The sequence below is a fragment of the Hesperophylax consimilis genome, chromosome 8 (genome assembly GCF_061612785.1).
Source record: "Hesperophylax consimilis isolate HC1 chromosome 8, BYU_Hcon_1.0, whole genome shotgun sequence".
Taxonomy (NCBI): domain Eukaryota; kingdom Metazoa; phylum Arthropoda; class Insecta; order Trichoptera; family Limnephilidae; genus Hesperophylax; species Hesperophylax consimilis.
This window is the reverse complement of record NC_142843.1, coordinates 7,970,218-7,985,147: the sequence shown is the minus strand read 5'-3', so window position 1 is coordinate 7,985,147 and position 14,930 is coordinate 7,970,218. Positions and strand designations below refer to the sequence as shown.

At 34.0% G+C, this 14,930-nt stretch overlaps 1 protein-coding gene across 1 annotated transcript in view; it reads left to right on the top strand.

The window, feature by feature from the left end:
- The first annotated feature begins 5,927 nt into the window (after positions 1 to 5,927).
- LOC149421525 (uncharacterized) overlaps positions 5,928 to 14,930 on the top strand; it is a 51,220-nt gene continuing 42,217 nt past the window's right edge. Inside the window, exon 1 of the mRNA XM_089634729.1 lies at positions 5,928 to 6,483. Within this exon, the coding sequence (XP_089490855.1) occupies positions 6,458 to 6,483 (26 nt within the window). The 5' untranslated portion in view covers positions 5,928 to 6,457. The remainder of the gene's footprint in view (positions 6,484 to 14,930) is intronic.

The following is a 14,930-nucleotide window of genomic DNA, read 5'->3' as shown; positions in this document are numbered from 1 at the left end:
AATTCCTTGATTTAAATAAATATAATGATTTTTAGACTACAAACCTTATTTTTGTGAAAAATCACATAAAAAGCATTTAACGGTAGATCGTATCACCAATGTGTCACAAATACGTTTTTTTATAACTGGAGCACTGTGAATAGTATTCTTCTCGTTAATTACAGGTGAGTTTAATAAATTTCAAAATCGTATCCTATTTTTGTACGATGATGAAAACACAAAATGAAACCATTCACATGCAGGGCCTCGCTCCTTCGCCATAAATTAGAAAGAATCTCATTGAAATTTTAAGTAATATTACTCACGGAACCTATAAACCTTAAGTACACCTCCGTACCGCAAGTCTCGCAGCGCCCCAAGATTCCGGAGAGTAACAGGCGTCGTTCAAAAGGCAATGTATATTTATTTTTCATGCTGCAATTTGACGGCTTCGCGCTAAGGTGCTTGGCTAATTTCCTCTGTCCCCCCTCGTGAGGGAATTCTCATTTTTATCGGCGTTTTTGAAGAAATTCACCTGGTCGCGGGATAATCTCACTGCGACGCGGCTGTTGCGAAGTGCTGATAAAAATAGCTAATTTATGAAAAAGAGTGGAAAAATTTTAATTCAGAGGTTGTTTTAGAGAACTTTATAAAATTGTACGTGAAAATATTTGAACAAAACATAGACTTATAATATACTTGTGAACCCCGCAATATTTCCGTTCTGTGTGCCATAATGTTACTGTTAAACAACTACAGTACATCGTCTTTAATTTGGCTCCGTGCCTCAATCTGGTGCAGTGATATTTCGTTAAGTGTTCCTCGGGCGTCCCCGACTTCTTATACCATTCAAATCTCTATTTTAGAACCTTTGAAATTTTTAGCAACATTGGTCGACTACTTTTCGAGTTTCGTAAAACAATTATGTTAGTTTGCAGGCTCAATTTGTATATATTAAGATGTTTTTCCCCGGCTGCATACTAGTTTGCAAAGTTTTTTTTCAAAATATATTATGCCAACGAATAACTACTATTCTAAATTGTGAAATAAATCGGTGACTTTATTGAGTCAGTCTTTAAGGCGACATTAGACTCTAATAACGGGGGTTTACTCGATGCTCACATTTTAATTATTTCTGACGAACATATTACTAAAATCTTTTTATTTTCTAGAGGTATCTCTACGGATGTAAGTTATTTATATTTAAGATCAATAAAAACAGGATTTTACCATTAAAATATTTTATGTAAAACCTTTTGAAAATTTTATTTATCTATGAAATTATCGTAATCGCCAGATTTTATATTTCAAGACGATGAATTATTATCTTCCCGAGGGATTCCTCTAGATAATTTTGAAATTTTTTTATACGTTCATCAGAAATAATTCAAATAAACCCCACGGTTCTAGGCTTGCTAGGGCAAAGTCGACCGTAGATCCGTCCATTACGCCGGACCGTGCGCCAAATATTTTTTTTACCCGACTTTATCACTTATGTCGTTAAGACTCCCACTTTATTTTGGAGATTTGATAAGGCAAATTCAACCGCAGGTCTGTCTAATACACCAGTGTCGGACGACGCATATTTTTGTGCACGACTGCTTCAGATTCGTCGGTAAGATTCTGGCTTTATTTAAGGTATTGTCTCGTCTTAAAAGTTGTCAAAATTTCCAACACCAGAGCTAAACAAGATTTTAGTCATTTTAAAGGGGTTAGGATAAAACCTTACACTTTAATAATTAATCAAAGATAAAAAAAAAATCGAGGATAAAAAACCTATTTCCCTTGGTAAACAACAAACAAAACATTGGATCAAAAATTGTTACGTTTCAATTCCTAAAGAATTTTTTTTTTATTAAATACGTATTACCATTACCGAATGAAATATTTTATATTTAGACTTTTCGGTGCAGTTCCTTCTCTCTGAATCCTTGAGCCATCTTTTTGTATCCCATCAGTACGCACTTGGGACTTGAAATCCGCGACAAACTTCTTTCCGCCATTAACTTGCCCCTAACCATCGCAGAAGAATATTATAACGCATGCTCGTCACCTACACCGTGGCTATTAAATGCATAATAGCAGCTGCGCATTTTAAAAAAGCTTTATTTTTATAAAAAATGAAAAAAATTTAATTCAGTGAGCGAGAAATTATTCAAGAAAATTAATATAGGTATCAGATATAGTGATTACAAAACAGTTTACGAACACGTGTTACTGGCTACTTCATTTCGGAGGTTGACATAATAGTTCTGGGTCTAGAGTCAAGAATGCAAAACTTTCAGCCAATGAGCAATAATATTGTTAATTTTTTTTTTCAGAATCTTATATTTCATTTCACAACAAACATTATTTTGTAAATGTACTATAACATTATTATGTATCACTAGTTTCTTTCTTTTTCAGGTTAATAATTTAAACTCTGTATTACCTACTCTCTTTTTTTTCAACATTAACAAGATTTTTTCAGATTCTATGCCTTCGTTATTTTTTCAGATTCTATTTAACGATAAGTGTTTAATATTTTGTTTTACAGCAACAATGCAGATATGGCAGAATTTTTACTTCCCACTTTTCACGGTTATTATTTGAATAGTTTGACTAATTCATTATATTTTCAGCATGCAAAGCGACTCACCACCTCCGAGATCGCCAAGAGTTTCTTCTCCAAACTCCAATTTCTCTTACGACGGGTCCAACAAATCCCCTCCTCCCTCGACCTTACGCTCGCACAGCCCAGGGGAGCAGGAAAATTCAGGAGGTAAACGTCTTATTGCATACATAAGAACTTACTTCGACAAATTATTTACTGAATGACTCCTCTTCAAGTGTCATAGAACTTTCAATACAGTCATCAAGCCCAGCATAATTAGTTATGTAGAATTAAGAAGGTACTATTGACTGTAAATGAATTATGTACAGTTTACCTAACGTTGCGTTATTGGTTGAACAAAGGCTTCGGAAGATTTATCATGTGCGTATTAAACGTGATCCCATTCTACTGTATCCAGAATCCTCGGTTAAACAGTAGGTAGATAGTTAATCCTTAGAGATTAGTGTCGGCCACTGTGTTCAGTGCACCCTTATCTTCCAGCTTCTCGTACAGAGGCAAGAGGGTAGGTGATCAAAACGCACCCTGGAGAATATTGATTTTAAAGCAACTAAACTAGGTTTCACCAAGTAATGCTCTTCCGTGATAAGCAAGCTTCCATAGAAAGCAGCGGGATTTGCAACGAGCAGCACAGATAAACTTTTAAAATGACTTTCGAATCTTTTGAGCTTTTAATCGGTGAAGTTGTTCAGACAGACAGTTCGGGCACAATCCTCGAAGTGCGGCGGCCCACAAACTTTGTTTTACAGGACTTTTCTTCTTGTTTCAAGGTTGACTCTTAAAACAAACCGAGTTCATGAACTCCGCCAACAATTTACAAATTCCTTTATAACAACTAACTACTTTTAATAGTGAAAGTTGAACTCGGGTTTATAGATCTTAATCAAATTCGCGTCGGGAGTTTTTCTTGGGAAGTTTCACCATTATGGGAGCGTTGCAGCGCCCGACTCGCCCAACTTCTGCCAGACTATAAACAATTGGAAGTTGTTTCCCAAATTTTGGTAACTTACGGACTATCGATCCAAGTTTTTAGGGTTTCAAGGCCACAGCTGTTGGGTGAATATCCTCTACTGGGATTCTGCATATTTAGGCGGGAAACTTCGATGCATTGTTTACACTTTTGATGATGTAACTTCTGTGCGAGGAACTTTCTCGTTGTTTGCTTGAAGCTCTGTGCGTACTAGAGTTTGCATGCTTTTTGAACTTTGTTAATGTCAAATACGCAGTGCGTTGTTCTCTTAAAAAATTTTAAAGAGATTAATGCACTTTCTTGATTAAAATAATAGAATAATAATTATACCGTGATTTTTAATTGCGTCACCTGAATCGGAAGTGACATCTTGCAGGGGTGTATTCCTTTCCCACCCCTCCGTGATTTAATCCCCCCCCCCCCCCCCAGTCTTGCATAGAAAGCTAATTCCGAAGGACAGATTGTCGAAAAATCACTACCTTACGGCGAAGCTTGTCACTATTGTATGACGGCATGCCTGTTAAACCACACAAATGTGTCAAATATTTCTCAAAAGAAAATATTCATAAACTTTCTTTAATATTTTGATGTTATCTAACAAAAATATTACCATACATATATCTGCACGTTTCTTTCAGACTTAAACAATTAATTCTATCAATACTTCTATGTATTATGACATGTTCAACATTTCTGCTTTTCAAAGATAAACATCACCTAACCCAGAGAAAAATAGAATCGATTGTTAAAGTGTTATTGAACCATATAATATCGATTTATTACATAAATATTTTTTATGTGACGCCAGGCCCAATTGTTTTCCCATACCTTTAAGTATAGATTAAAGGTGCCCTTAAACTAAATCAAAGCATTCCCTTTTCCCCCTGATGCGACCACTGCCCTTTCAATTTGTTTAAGTGACATTGATAGCTTTTGTTGAACGGATAATAAAAAAATATCACACAAATTGAAAGTGTTTTTTGCGATCGCTTTTTTCACATTCTGTTTAATCCTGTCCTTTTTACTTACCCTGACAGCTAAGGACAGTGCGAATGGACGATGATTGGAAGTGAAATGGAACTCCAATATGCTTTTATCATAGCGTGTTCGTACCCACGATAATATTTAAATTATATAATACAGCTACATCAATTTCTTCAACACCAAACTATTGCTTTTAAATCTATGTTTTGCGAAATCGTTAATTTTTAACTGATTTTATAGGAATTTAAAATTGTCGCTTTCAGCTTATGTTCGTTTTTAAGTACCTATGTGTTTGCATTGGAAAAAAATGTTAGAAATATGAGTAGACATTTTCCCGTGTTAAAAATAGGACTTGTAGAAATAAATCACCGTACGACCTCCATAAGCAATCCCATTGGTTTTTTCATGCTATTGAGAGCGCAAAGGGACACAAATCATCCCTCTGTCGATGCGGCGTGTTGCTGCAACCCTCCGCGCGGCAGCACTGTACGGCTAGCTGTCTACGCCTCGGCTCCTAGGCGCTACAATATCTGAGATCGGACCTACGGCGTAGCGTAGCTTTCCCCGTTTGCTTTCTTTCGAACGCACCCGGCGCGATGAAATATCTCAAGTGCTGTGACTTTTGTTTTATGAGTTTATTTGAAGGCAATTTAATTGAATTGGGATTGGTAATTGAAAAGCTCAAATCGTTTAAGCACTCAACATCTTTGTTTCATCAAAATCAACTTAAGTCAAGATACGTAAGTGGATAATACTCAAAACAAAGATTATTTAAATTCACCAATTTTTGTTATTATTAATTCTAAAAATTTTATTAATTCTTATTGTGGATTCTTACTTACTCTGTGGATTATTGTGGACGATATAAAAATTGATTTTCTTGAAAGATATCGTCACGGTTAATAGCAATCTTCATAACTCGAAACAAATACGAAAATAATAAGAGCAATTGTATCTACAATTAACGAAAGTGTACGTTCTTTAAAATTGTTACAAATTTTCGATCGTTTTCTTGGGTTGGAAACTTAGCTATGTATAACATTGTATAACATCATGTATCTTTTAACGGCGTTATTTTTTATTGTAGTCAGGTGAATAAAATGCTTGATAGATTATTTATTATTGTAAGGTGTGTTTTCTATTATCTAACCATAGTCCAGCTCCGTGGCTCTGCGGCTCTAATTGCTCCTCTTGTGTTCCTCCGGTGGGAAGTCCCCTCCACCGTGCTGGCTAGGGGCGGGCTGCTGCGCGCGCAGACCCCGCCCTCGGGGCGCTGGGCGGGGGCGGGAAGTGGGGCGCGGGGGTGGCGCGCGGGGGCGGGGGTCGCAGCAAGCCGCCCTCACTCAGGCCCGCGCCTCCAACGCACCGGGACGTCGGCTCTAAGCTCCGTTACAATTACCAATATCCCTCTGCGTAAAAGTTTTCAAACCCCGTCACCCACTTTTGACAAAGTTTGGAACTGCCGCGGCCGATCGATACCGTTGGTGTATTGCGATTTTGCGTGGTTTACTTTTTTCCTTCACACAATAACTCGAGAAAGTAAACATTGAAACGTTTTGAAGATTGTGTGGGCGACGTTTTGGACTGTATCTGAAAAGTGTTATGTTTTTCTGAAACATAGAATATCGTCTCAGAGATTTGCTGATTGAATTTCACCTCTTACATCTGGAACTTTAAACATTGAAAAACCTCTGCATCTACAATTAACATAGAAGCCATGTAGCATTTCCGTGCAGATATGTCGCTTCGCACTTATGGAATTCTCCGAGTGAAAAGACTATAAAATACTACAAAAGTCCTCTGCAAGTTTTAGATCTAAGTGGTGAACCGTGAACTGAACAAGTTTAAGTGAATGATGAACACTCCGTCTTCAGTTCCTCGGGCCCTCATTGTGGCTACAGCTTTCCAGTGATATGTCTGCCATGGTCAGACCTTTGTGGTGAGTTCTTTTTTATTATTCTGTTTTATTTGTCTTCTATTCTATTTTGCATCCGTCTTGCTAAAACCCTTTATTAGTTAAATCTCATTTTAAGTTTTTTTTAAATAGATTATTATTGCTTTTTTAGATATATTCATTATGTTTAAAAATTAAAAATGTTGTAATTTTCTTTCCTGGACGGGGTCAAAAATTGATAAATGAAAACAGGATTCAGTAATAAAAAATCAGAATATTTCCATGAATTTACAAACACTCTAAAATATAATAAACCAAATTTAACAAAGGATTTTTTAAATCGTTGTGGCTAATGAAATAAATATGGCGGTCCTGTTTTTCTTACTTGGGATTTGTTGTTTTAACCGAAACAATTGAAGTTTTTTTCAAATACTCTAACTATTCAATGAAATAAAGTTTATTTGAAGTAAAAAAATTTCCCGCTCGTCTCCTTAACTTAAAAAGGCTTTTACTTTTAAATCCCAATAAATAAAATTAATTATTTGTAAATTCATCTGAAAACTCTTCGAAAATATTTAATACGCTTTCACCTATACTCTAACTCCAAATAATACGATACACCGTCATCATCGGCCAAATTAACCCGTGCTCCGCCGTTGAGCCGAGGCAACTAATGACTCTACTTAGCGTATGAACACGAATAAACCAACGCAAATGAGTTTGAATCTCGTTAAAGCTGCCGTTACTAAGCTACTGATCACAATGTCAACCCAACGATCCAGTCCTTGTGAATCTAAGTAACTGAATAATCTAATATAACCCGAGACCGCCTCAGCTCCCGACCCCTGCATGAATATCGGATGAACGGAAGTCTGGGTAAAATACTACCCTATTTTGTGAATGAAATTCTCCCTCACCTGTCTGCCGTAAAGTGGATTTAATTCTGACTATCTCGATGAATTTATGAATCACCCGTGTGTTGGCGTAGGTTAGAAAATGTTGCGCGTTATTCTGACGCTTGAAACAATATAACTCTTAGTAAATTATATTTTCTAAAAGAGAGATTTTATAGGTTTTTTTTATTTTAAAATGTATTATTTTTATAGTATATTTTTAATAGGTTGTTTTTCAATCAATTACATCTCGTTTTAATTTTAATTATAACGATTATTACACTATGTTTGATGGAAGGACATATATTCAGCGACTATTTAGATAGATGACTGTCTAATTAATCTTTGATGTTAAAATCTTAGAGTTCCGTTATAATGCATTGATTTTACAGAAACTTTGTGTATTTTATCCTTGTTTGAAGTATTAATAAAATTACTTACTTGCCTACAGATAAATCCTGATTTGAGTTTTATAAGGACATATAGTCAATCATTAGTTAAATAAAAGACCATCGTAAAACTTTTATGTTAAAATCTAACAGTTCCGTAATAATAATTCCTTGATTACAGTTTTAATAAAATAAGCTGCATTACTCACTTTCTTGCAAATAAATCCAGATTTCCCATCGGCAATGCAATAAAACGTAGCTTGATAATATTAGCTATCTACTAATAATACCTCCCGTCAAATAAACTCTTAATGTATTTTATCCAATCATATCATTATGATCGTCCATGTCAAAAGAAAGCACAAGAAAGAGCGATTATCCTAATGCTCCATTTAACGCACATAAAGGCAAGAAACACAAATTGACTGCTACAAAAAATCCGGTCATATAAACATTTCACGGTCAGTTGTTCCTACCCTTTGTAATAATTCACGAGTACTTTCCTCGAGAACCCCCATACGTGATGGCAAAGCCTGGGAAGAGAAATGCCTGAATTCTGTGAGCGTGCTAAGGGTTGTAGGGGAGGCGGAATTCTCTGGGGATCCCCCAAGGAAAAAAAGAAACCCTCTTTTACTACCCTAGTGACTGTTTACTTATGGGGTTGCCGATACGCTGCTAGAAAATTAAAACGTTTTAACTTTGTGATTGCGCTGTCTTTTGATATATTTAAGACAAGATGATATAGGTAATCAATGCGGCATCTATTTGTCTAACGTCAACAGTTTGCATGAGAAAATATTTACCTTCTCAGAAAGAAACTTATCACACAATTTATTTATAATTTTTAAACAAATTACTCAATTCAATCTAATGATTTTACGCGTTACCTATACTATATTTACAACAATTCTTAGCATCTGAGTTTCACTGCATTAAAGATTCGAATAATAATATACCATGCTACTACTAAATTTATAATTTTTGGCCAGCATTATTATCATAGCAACCATTTTTTCCTCTGGTGTTAAACAAGATTTTTGAAACAGATAATTGCTAGAATATTACCGCTCACTGAAAAGAAATACATTTCTCTAAATTTTTATAAATATGTTAACTTTTTTCAAAATTCAAAAATATATTTTTCTTACATAATATTTTACGATGTTATAATGCTTCTTTAACATTTTCAGGCATTGTGAACTGATAACTAAACCTTTTCCTTGTTATCCAATTTATGTTTGTTTCATGACATTAGTTAAGACGAGAATACAAACAGTAACTTGTAGTTTGGTTTTGACTTTTTATTAAATTTAACTGGTGAAATTAAGAACATAGCATTTCTCAAACTTTACAAAACATCGAATCAATGGCGTTAAAAATAATCATCGTTCTTAAATGAAATATATAAATAAATGTAAAATCATTTTAACTGACATATTTCCATGCTGTTTGCTAGTATTGTGCTTGTTTTATAATATAATCGCTTTTTTCGATTTTGACGGTTCAAATGTACATCTCCTTAAGACGCTGAATTAAATAGCTGAGTATAATGATGTATTTGGGTAACATCTTGGCGCTGTGACTGAACACAAGTGTTGGACCCAAATCCCAGTCGCGAGCAAGACGGGATTGCTATAGCCGGGGCTGGAGCTATCCCTCGGCTTAGTAGATGGATTTAGGGGTGATTTACAGCCGCGCAGAGAGATGTACCAATCCTTGTGAGGGAATTTGCAGAAAGAAAAAGTATAACTTCTTAATCTTAGCTAAAAGGAGATATCTCGATTATGCCAAATGAAACATTTACTATTTATTTATTTGGACAGTCACAGTACATTTTACTACAAGTTATATCGTTTTCAGCATTAAATCATTCATAGATAATGTACCTGTACCTATTACGTATGTCCTTAAAATATCTTAGTGATTTCGTCTCGGAAGAAAATTATAGTTATTAATCCTTTCTAATGATGTATGTATAAGAATTAATAGCAAAGAATGCTAAATAGGAAGAAAGTGAGTGGAGAGATGAAAAAAATATTTTAAAGGAACTTGCGAATTGTAATATTACAATTAATAAAAGTTTAGTTAAAATTGAGTGAAAATAGTTTATCATGCCAAAAAAATTAATAAATTAGTTTTACACGTTAGCGAAGAATCATAAAAAACATCCACATTTTTCTTAGTTTGTATTTGTTATCATAATTGTAAAATATTGTATTTTCGAGAGCATCAAAAAGCTCTATTTCATGATCTTTTACGTAATGGAATGCGCACAGCATTTATTTCGAGTTTTCACCTTGAAAGTGTTGAGCTTTCGAATATTCTTCGTTTTGTCTTAAAAGTAAAAATTTTCAAATCGGGGATACCTTTTTATCAATTGTTTGATCCGAAAAGCGATTAAAAAAAAATTAAGCTCAAAACTCGGAGGAAGTCAAAACTTACTTAGAAAAATATCTCTTTTGTTAAATATTTAAACGAAATTCAGTTTCTGACAAAATATTTTTTCGTATTGGTGTAAGATAGATTTTATTTGCAAGTTTCTTCTTCATTTCTGAAATCTAGCATATTTTGTAATTGCAATTAATTGCTGTGAATGATCATTTACATCTCTTTTTCTATCTTCTCATCTATTTTTTACATTTTAACTTATTTCACACTTCACATCACATTAAATATCACAATGTATGTGTTTATTAAATTTATTTCCGCGGTTATACGCAGGCAATATATTAATTATGCATTAAAATAACTGCGTTGGTTGTTATATAAATATCTCCTCATAAACCAATATTTTATCTATCTCATAACTTTTGCGTCGTAAAATTTCTTACGAAGTATTTTCATCGGTTTTTTTATTAAACGGAGAAATCTTAACTTTTTAATTTCCTTATTTTAAAAGGAACCAGTTCCTTTGTCCGACTTGCGGGTTCTTTATTGTATAATGTGGTTAATTGCTTAATATTTGAGGTGGTAACGCGCAAGCAAATGCTATTTTACCTTACCTGTGGGCTTTCATTGGAGAACGAGTCGAAAATTTAACAATTGCGCAGATTTTTTTCATTGTTAACAAAATACGCGGAATTCAATTAAAATTTCTCATTAAAAACTTCCAAGAGTATTCAGTAACGTTGTACCCAACTGCTTTGTTTTATGTTTCTGTGAATACGACTGGAAATTCTTTCTAGGTGGATAGCCAAAGCATCTATTGTTTTAATCAAATACATTTTATGTAACAAATATTTAAAAAATGAAACAATCACCTTCGTTAGTTTTTTTACGTAAACATTTTGTTTTTATTTTAAGTTATTGATTCACGGCTACTGTCTAGTGATATATGCTGAACAAAAAATATGTTACTATCCTAATTAAATGATTTTGTTTCGATATATTAATTTTTATAGATGGCAATACTTTTAATCAACATCTGCATTAAATACTTGACCAAATTTCATATGATTTCATAAAATTGTGTTTAAATCATAGAAAAATTAGATCGATTCAAATATAAGATTGCCTGTGAATATTCAGTTTAATATATTAACGAGACATTTTCTAAAATAAAAGAAAAGTTTTTTTATGACTACCGGGATTTCCTAGCTAAATATTAGTTGCCTCGCAATGCAGTAGTCTACGCATATGACATTTAGTCTTAGTTTATGGGTTTGATTCCCGCAGCAGATACTCTGGGTGTTGTGGTCGATTGGTTTTACCTAAATTACTGCCTAACCGTCTTTATGATTAAGCACCATAAAAATCACACATAAAAAGTTTTTTTTTTTAATTTCGACGGCTTAGAGTTTAAATGTTCTAACTACAAAACATATTTTGAATTTATTATAGAATAAAAACTAACTTCTTGTTATAAACAATATAAATAGTATTAAACAAAATAGACGCTTTAAGTATCAAGAATACTTCTTTTAACATACAATACATACATCTTCAATTATTTATAAGAATCTAGTTTTTTTTGTAATTTACCAACACTTACAATTTTGCTTACAATGATAAATACAAAATAGAAATTCTTTTCACGTAGATTTGAATGGAAACCAAATGCCACTGATTTATTCCTTTTGGTTCCAGCCTATGTAAGCGCTCTGTCTCTCTTGACTTGCCTGATATAGTATATCGCCATCCTATTTGAATTTCATAATTATGAAACACAGTTTTCTATTTAAAATTTAAGACGCGATTTGTCAGACTTTTGGATGACGAAACACGTCCACATAGCATTTCTCGTGTCCTTCTTCATTGCATATCTATAATAGACAATTTTCAATCTAAATATGAATAGTCAATACCCACGTCTTATTTTTTATTTTACTGAAATATTTATTTCATTTAAATTGACAGCATTTCAGAATTGAATTTCTTAAGGTTTCTTTTCTAAGAGGTTTATTCATAACAGCATAAATAAACATATTCTATTATTGAAGGCAATATTAGCGACTCCTTTACGAAAATTTGAAACCAAAAAATCAGAAAAAAAAGATACGGTCACATCTAGGACTTGAACCCAGGACACTTGTTTTGTCGGGGGCACCGCTCTACCAACTGAGCTAATGGAACCCTATCTTCTTCGGTCATATTTAACTGTATTATACTTCGAACAAGAACTCACTTTTTCTCGCCGCACATTTTTATTGGCGGCTATCTCCTAGATGAGACCGTACGTTTTTCTGATTTTTCTCTAGGAATCGCTAATATTGTCTTCAATAATTGAATATTGCAATTTGAGATTTTACTCAAAACTTATTCCAAAAATTAAAATGAAAATATTCTCTTTCTCACCGTTTAAATTTTAATAAACTTATTCTCAATATAGATGGTAGTCAAAATAAGTTTCCGAAATGTAAATTAGTTCATAATATCAGTACTTTCGTGATGAGAGAGGAACGAATGTGCTAAGGGAGAGTAGATTAATATAGTGCGATTCGTGATGCGGCAATGGGGCGGGCTTATCCAATTGAAGAAAGGCGGCCGCGAACCACTAAACCAGAGGAAACCTCTCCATTATTATTAACAAGGGGTAATTATACAGCCTTAGCTGCATCTCCTATCTTCAGCGCTTTGTGTGCAGGCGACTGAAAGACTTGTAATGTAGCAAAGACATTGAATTAAACGTTTTATATATGTAGTATTAAGCCTTCTCTAAGGCTTCCACTGAGCCGTATTTTTGTGTTCTAGAAATCATTTGTAAACCAAGAATCCAGCCGTATTTCGTAATGAATAATATAACTTACGGAAATTCCTAAAAAAATGTTTAAAAAAATTAAAACTACTTGTGTGTTGGATTTGATGCGGAAAACGCAATTTGTCTCGAAGATAATAATATTAAATGTCTACCTGGATATGGATATTATCTAGTTTAACGAATCATAACTGCATTTTATCTCTCAGAACAAGGATAAACTCAATTACAATAAAATTGCAAATAAGATTTGCATAACAATCATAGAACTGTGTATTTTCCTAAGTTTGAACGTAAGAATGGCAATCCTTGACGACAAGTCATTATAACCACCTATATTAATGTCCTTTCGAAAATCCGATTAAAAACGTCGTTGGTCGTTGAAATTAAAATTAAATAAATCAATATTGTTTTTAAATGTTTCTACCTTTCACACTTCAAGGGTTTGCTAGGTCACAATTTCAAACTATGACTGGAGGGTAGTGGAATTGAATTATTTATTTTATTTTAGTGGACAGATATTTGAAAATAGCGGGTTCGATGCTTTTAATAAATTTCACAGTAGATAGTGATTAGATCCATCTATTATTGAAATTCAAACAAATTATGTTTCCCTTATTTATCTCAAATAGAAGTTTTTATTTGTGAATTCCGCACAATAGTCCCAACTGCTTTCAACCGTCCGGAGCCAGTGAAACTTTGGCATCCCCAATCGGAATATGTTGGGAGGCTGAAAATAGTAGAAAGGGAAATGACATGGGAAAGAGGAAGGTGGAAAGTATCTGGCTATTCGGTTCTGGTCACCAAACACGACCAAATACATTTAAAACAATATTTCAATTCAGATAAATATTATAATAGATTATAGCCTTTATTTATCATTTTTTTACATCTAATGGTATAAATAATTACTTAATGAAATACAAAAGTTTTAAATACTGTTTATGGAAGCGTATTTTTGAAACCTACCGGCTGCGCTGCTGTTATACTGTTATATTTTGGTTGTAGACTGTACCACAATTATTATAATGTTCTGAGATTATTATTATCGATGATATTCCGAGATTGATTACTTTGTGTATTATTAACCGAGTACAAAAATTCGAGTACAGGGATACGTATCCGTAACGTGGCTAGTAGTTGCTGGCTGAGATTTGAGAGGGAGATCAAAATAAAACATGGGCTTTTATACTACCACAATTTATCTATCTCGCTCTACACCGATAAAGTCAAGCACCAGTTGACTTTAAAACACACCAAATTACACCTCCATCTCTGACAATAGTAGATTTGATAGAAGAATTTATTTTACTTCACCGCTTTGTCTATTTCTCTCACTTCGCAAAACGATTCCCCACTTACCCTTTGCTTCTTGAATCTTCAACATCCTTAACCTTTCTACACCCCAAGCGAAATGTATTCCGGCGGAGACTATTTGCCTTCCACCTCTCTTCATTCCACCCATCCCATATGATTAGGGGTGGTGTTCTTCCCAGTTCCCACCCCAACCAAATTACCCCATACGGAGAGTCTGGTGGTGCTTCGCTCTGTGGTCAGGTAACACAGCCTCGGGGCGAGGGCTAATAATCTCAGAACTCACCTTGGGATTTGCAAAACCTGCTGATTTCAGACACTACCCCCCGCGATCCAACCCGCTTCCATATCGCTAATTATAACAAGAGATATACATGGAGGTAAAAGCTTGTACGGCTTTTACTGGAAAATCTTCCATTGTTATTCAGAGCACACGGTTCCACCTAGATAATTCCCTTGTTACGATGAATTCCGGCATTAATTGCATGCGAGGATTACATTTCTGTATTATAATTTGTACGAATATTGCAAGAAATTCAGTTTTTCTAAATTATATATTTATAATAGACTTATTAAATGCTTATTGGTATTTTTGGTTTCTTATGTGTAATAATTATTTCTTTTTCCTTGTTCCTAACAAATTAATCAAGACTCAGACTAAAAGCGTACATATTATGCGGAACGAAGTAGAGTATATGTTTA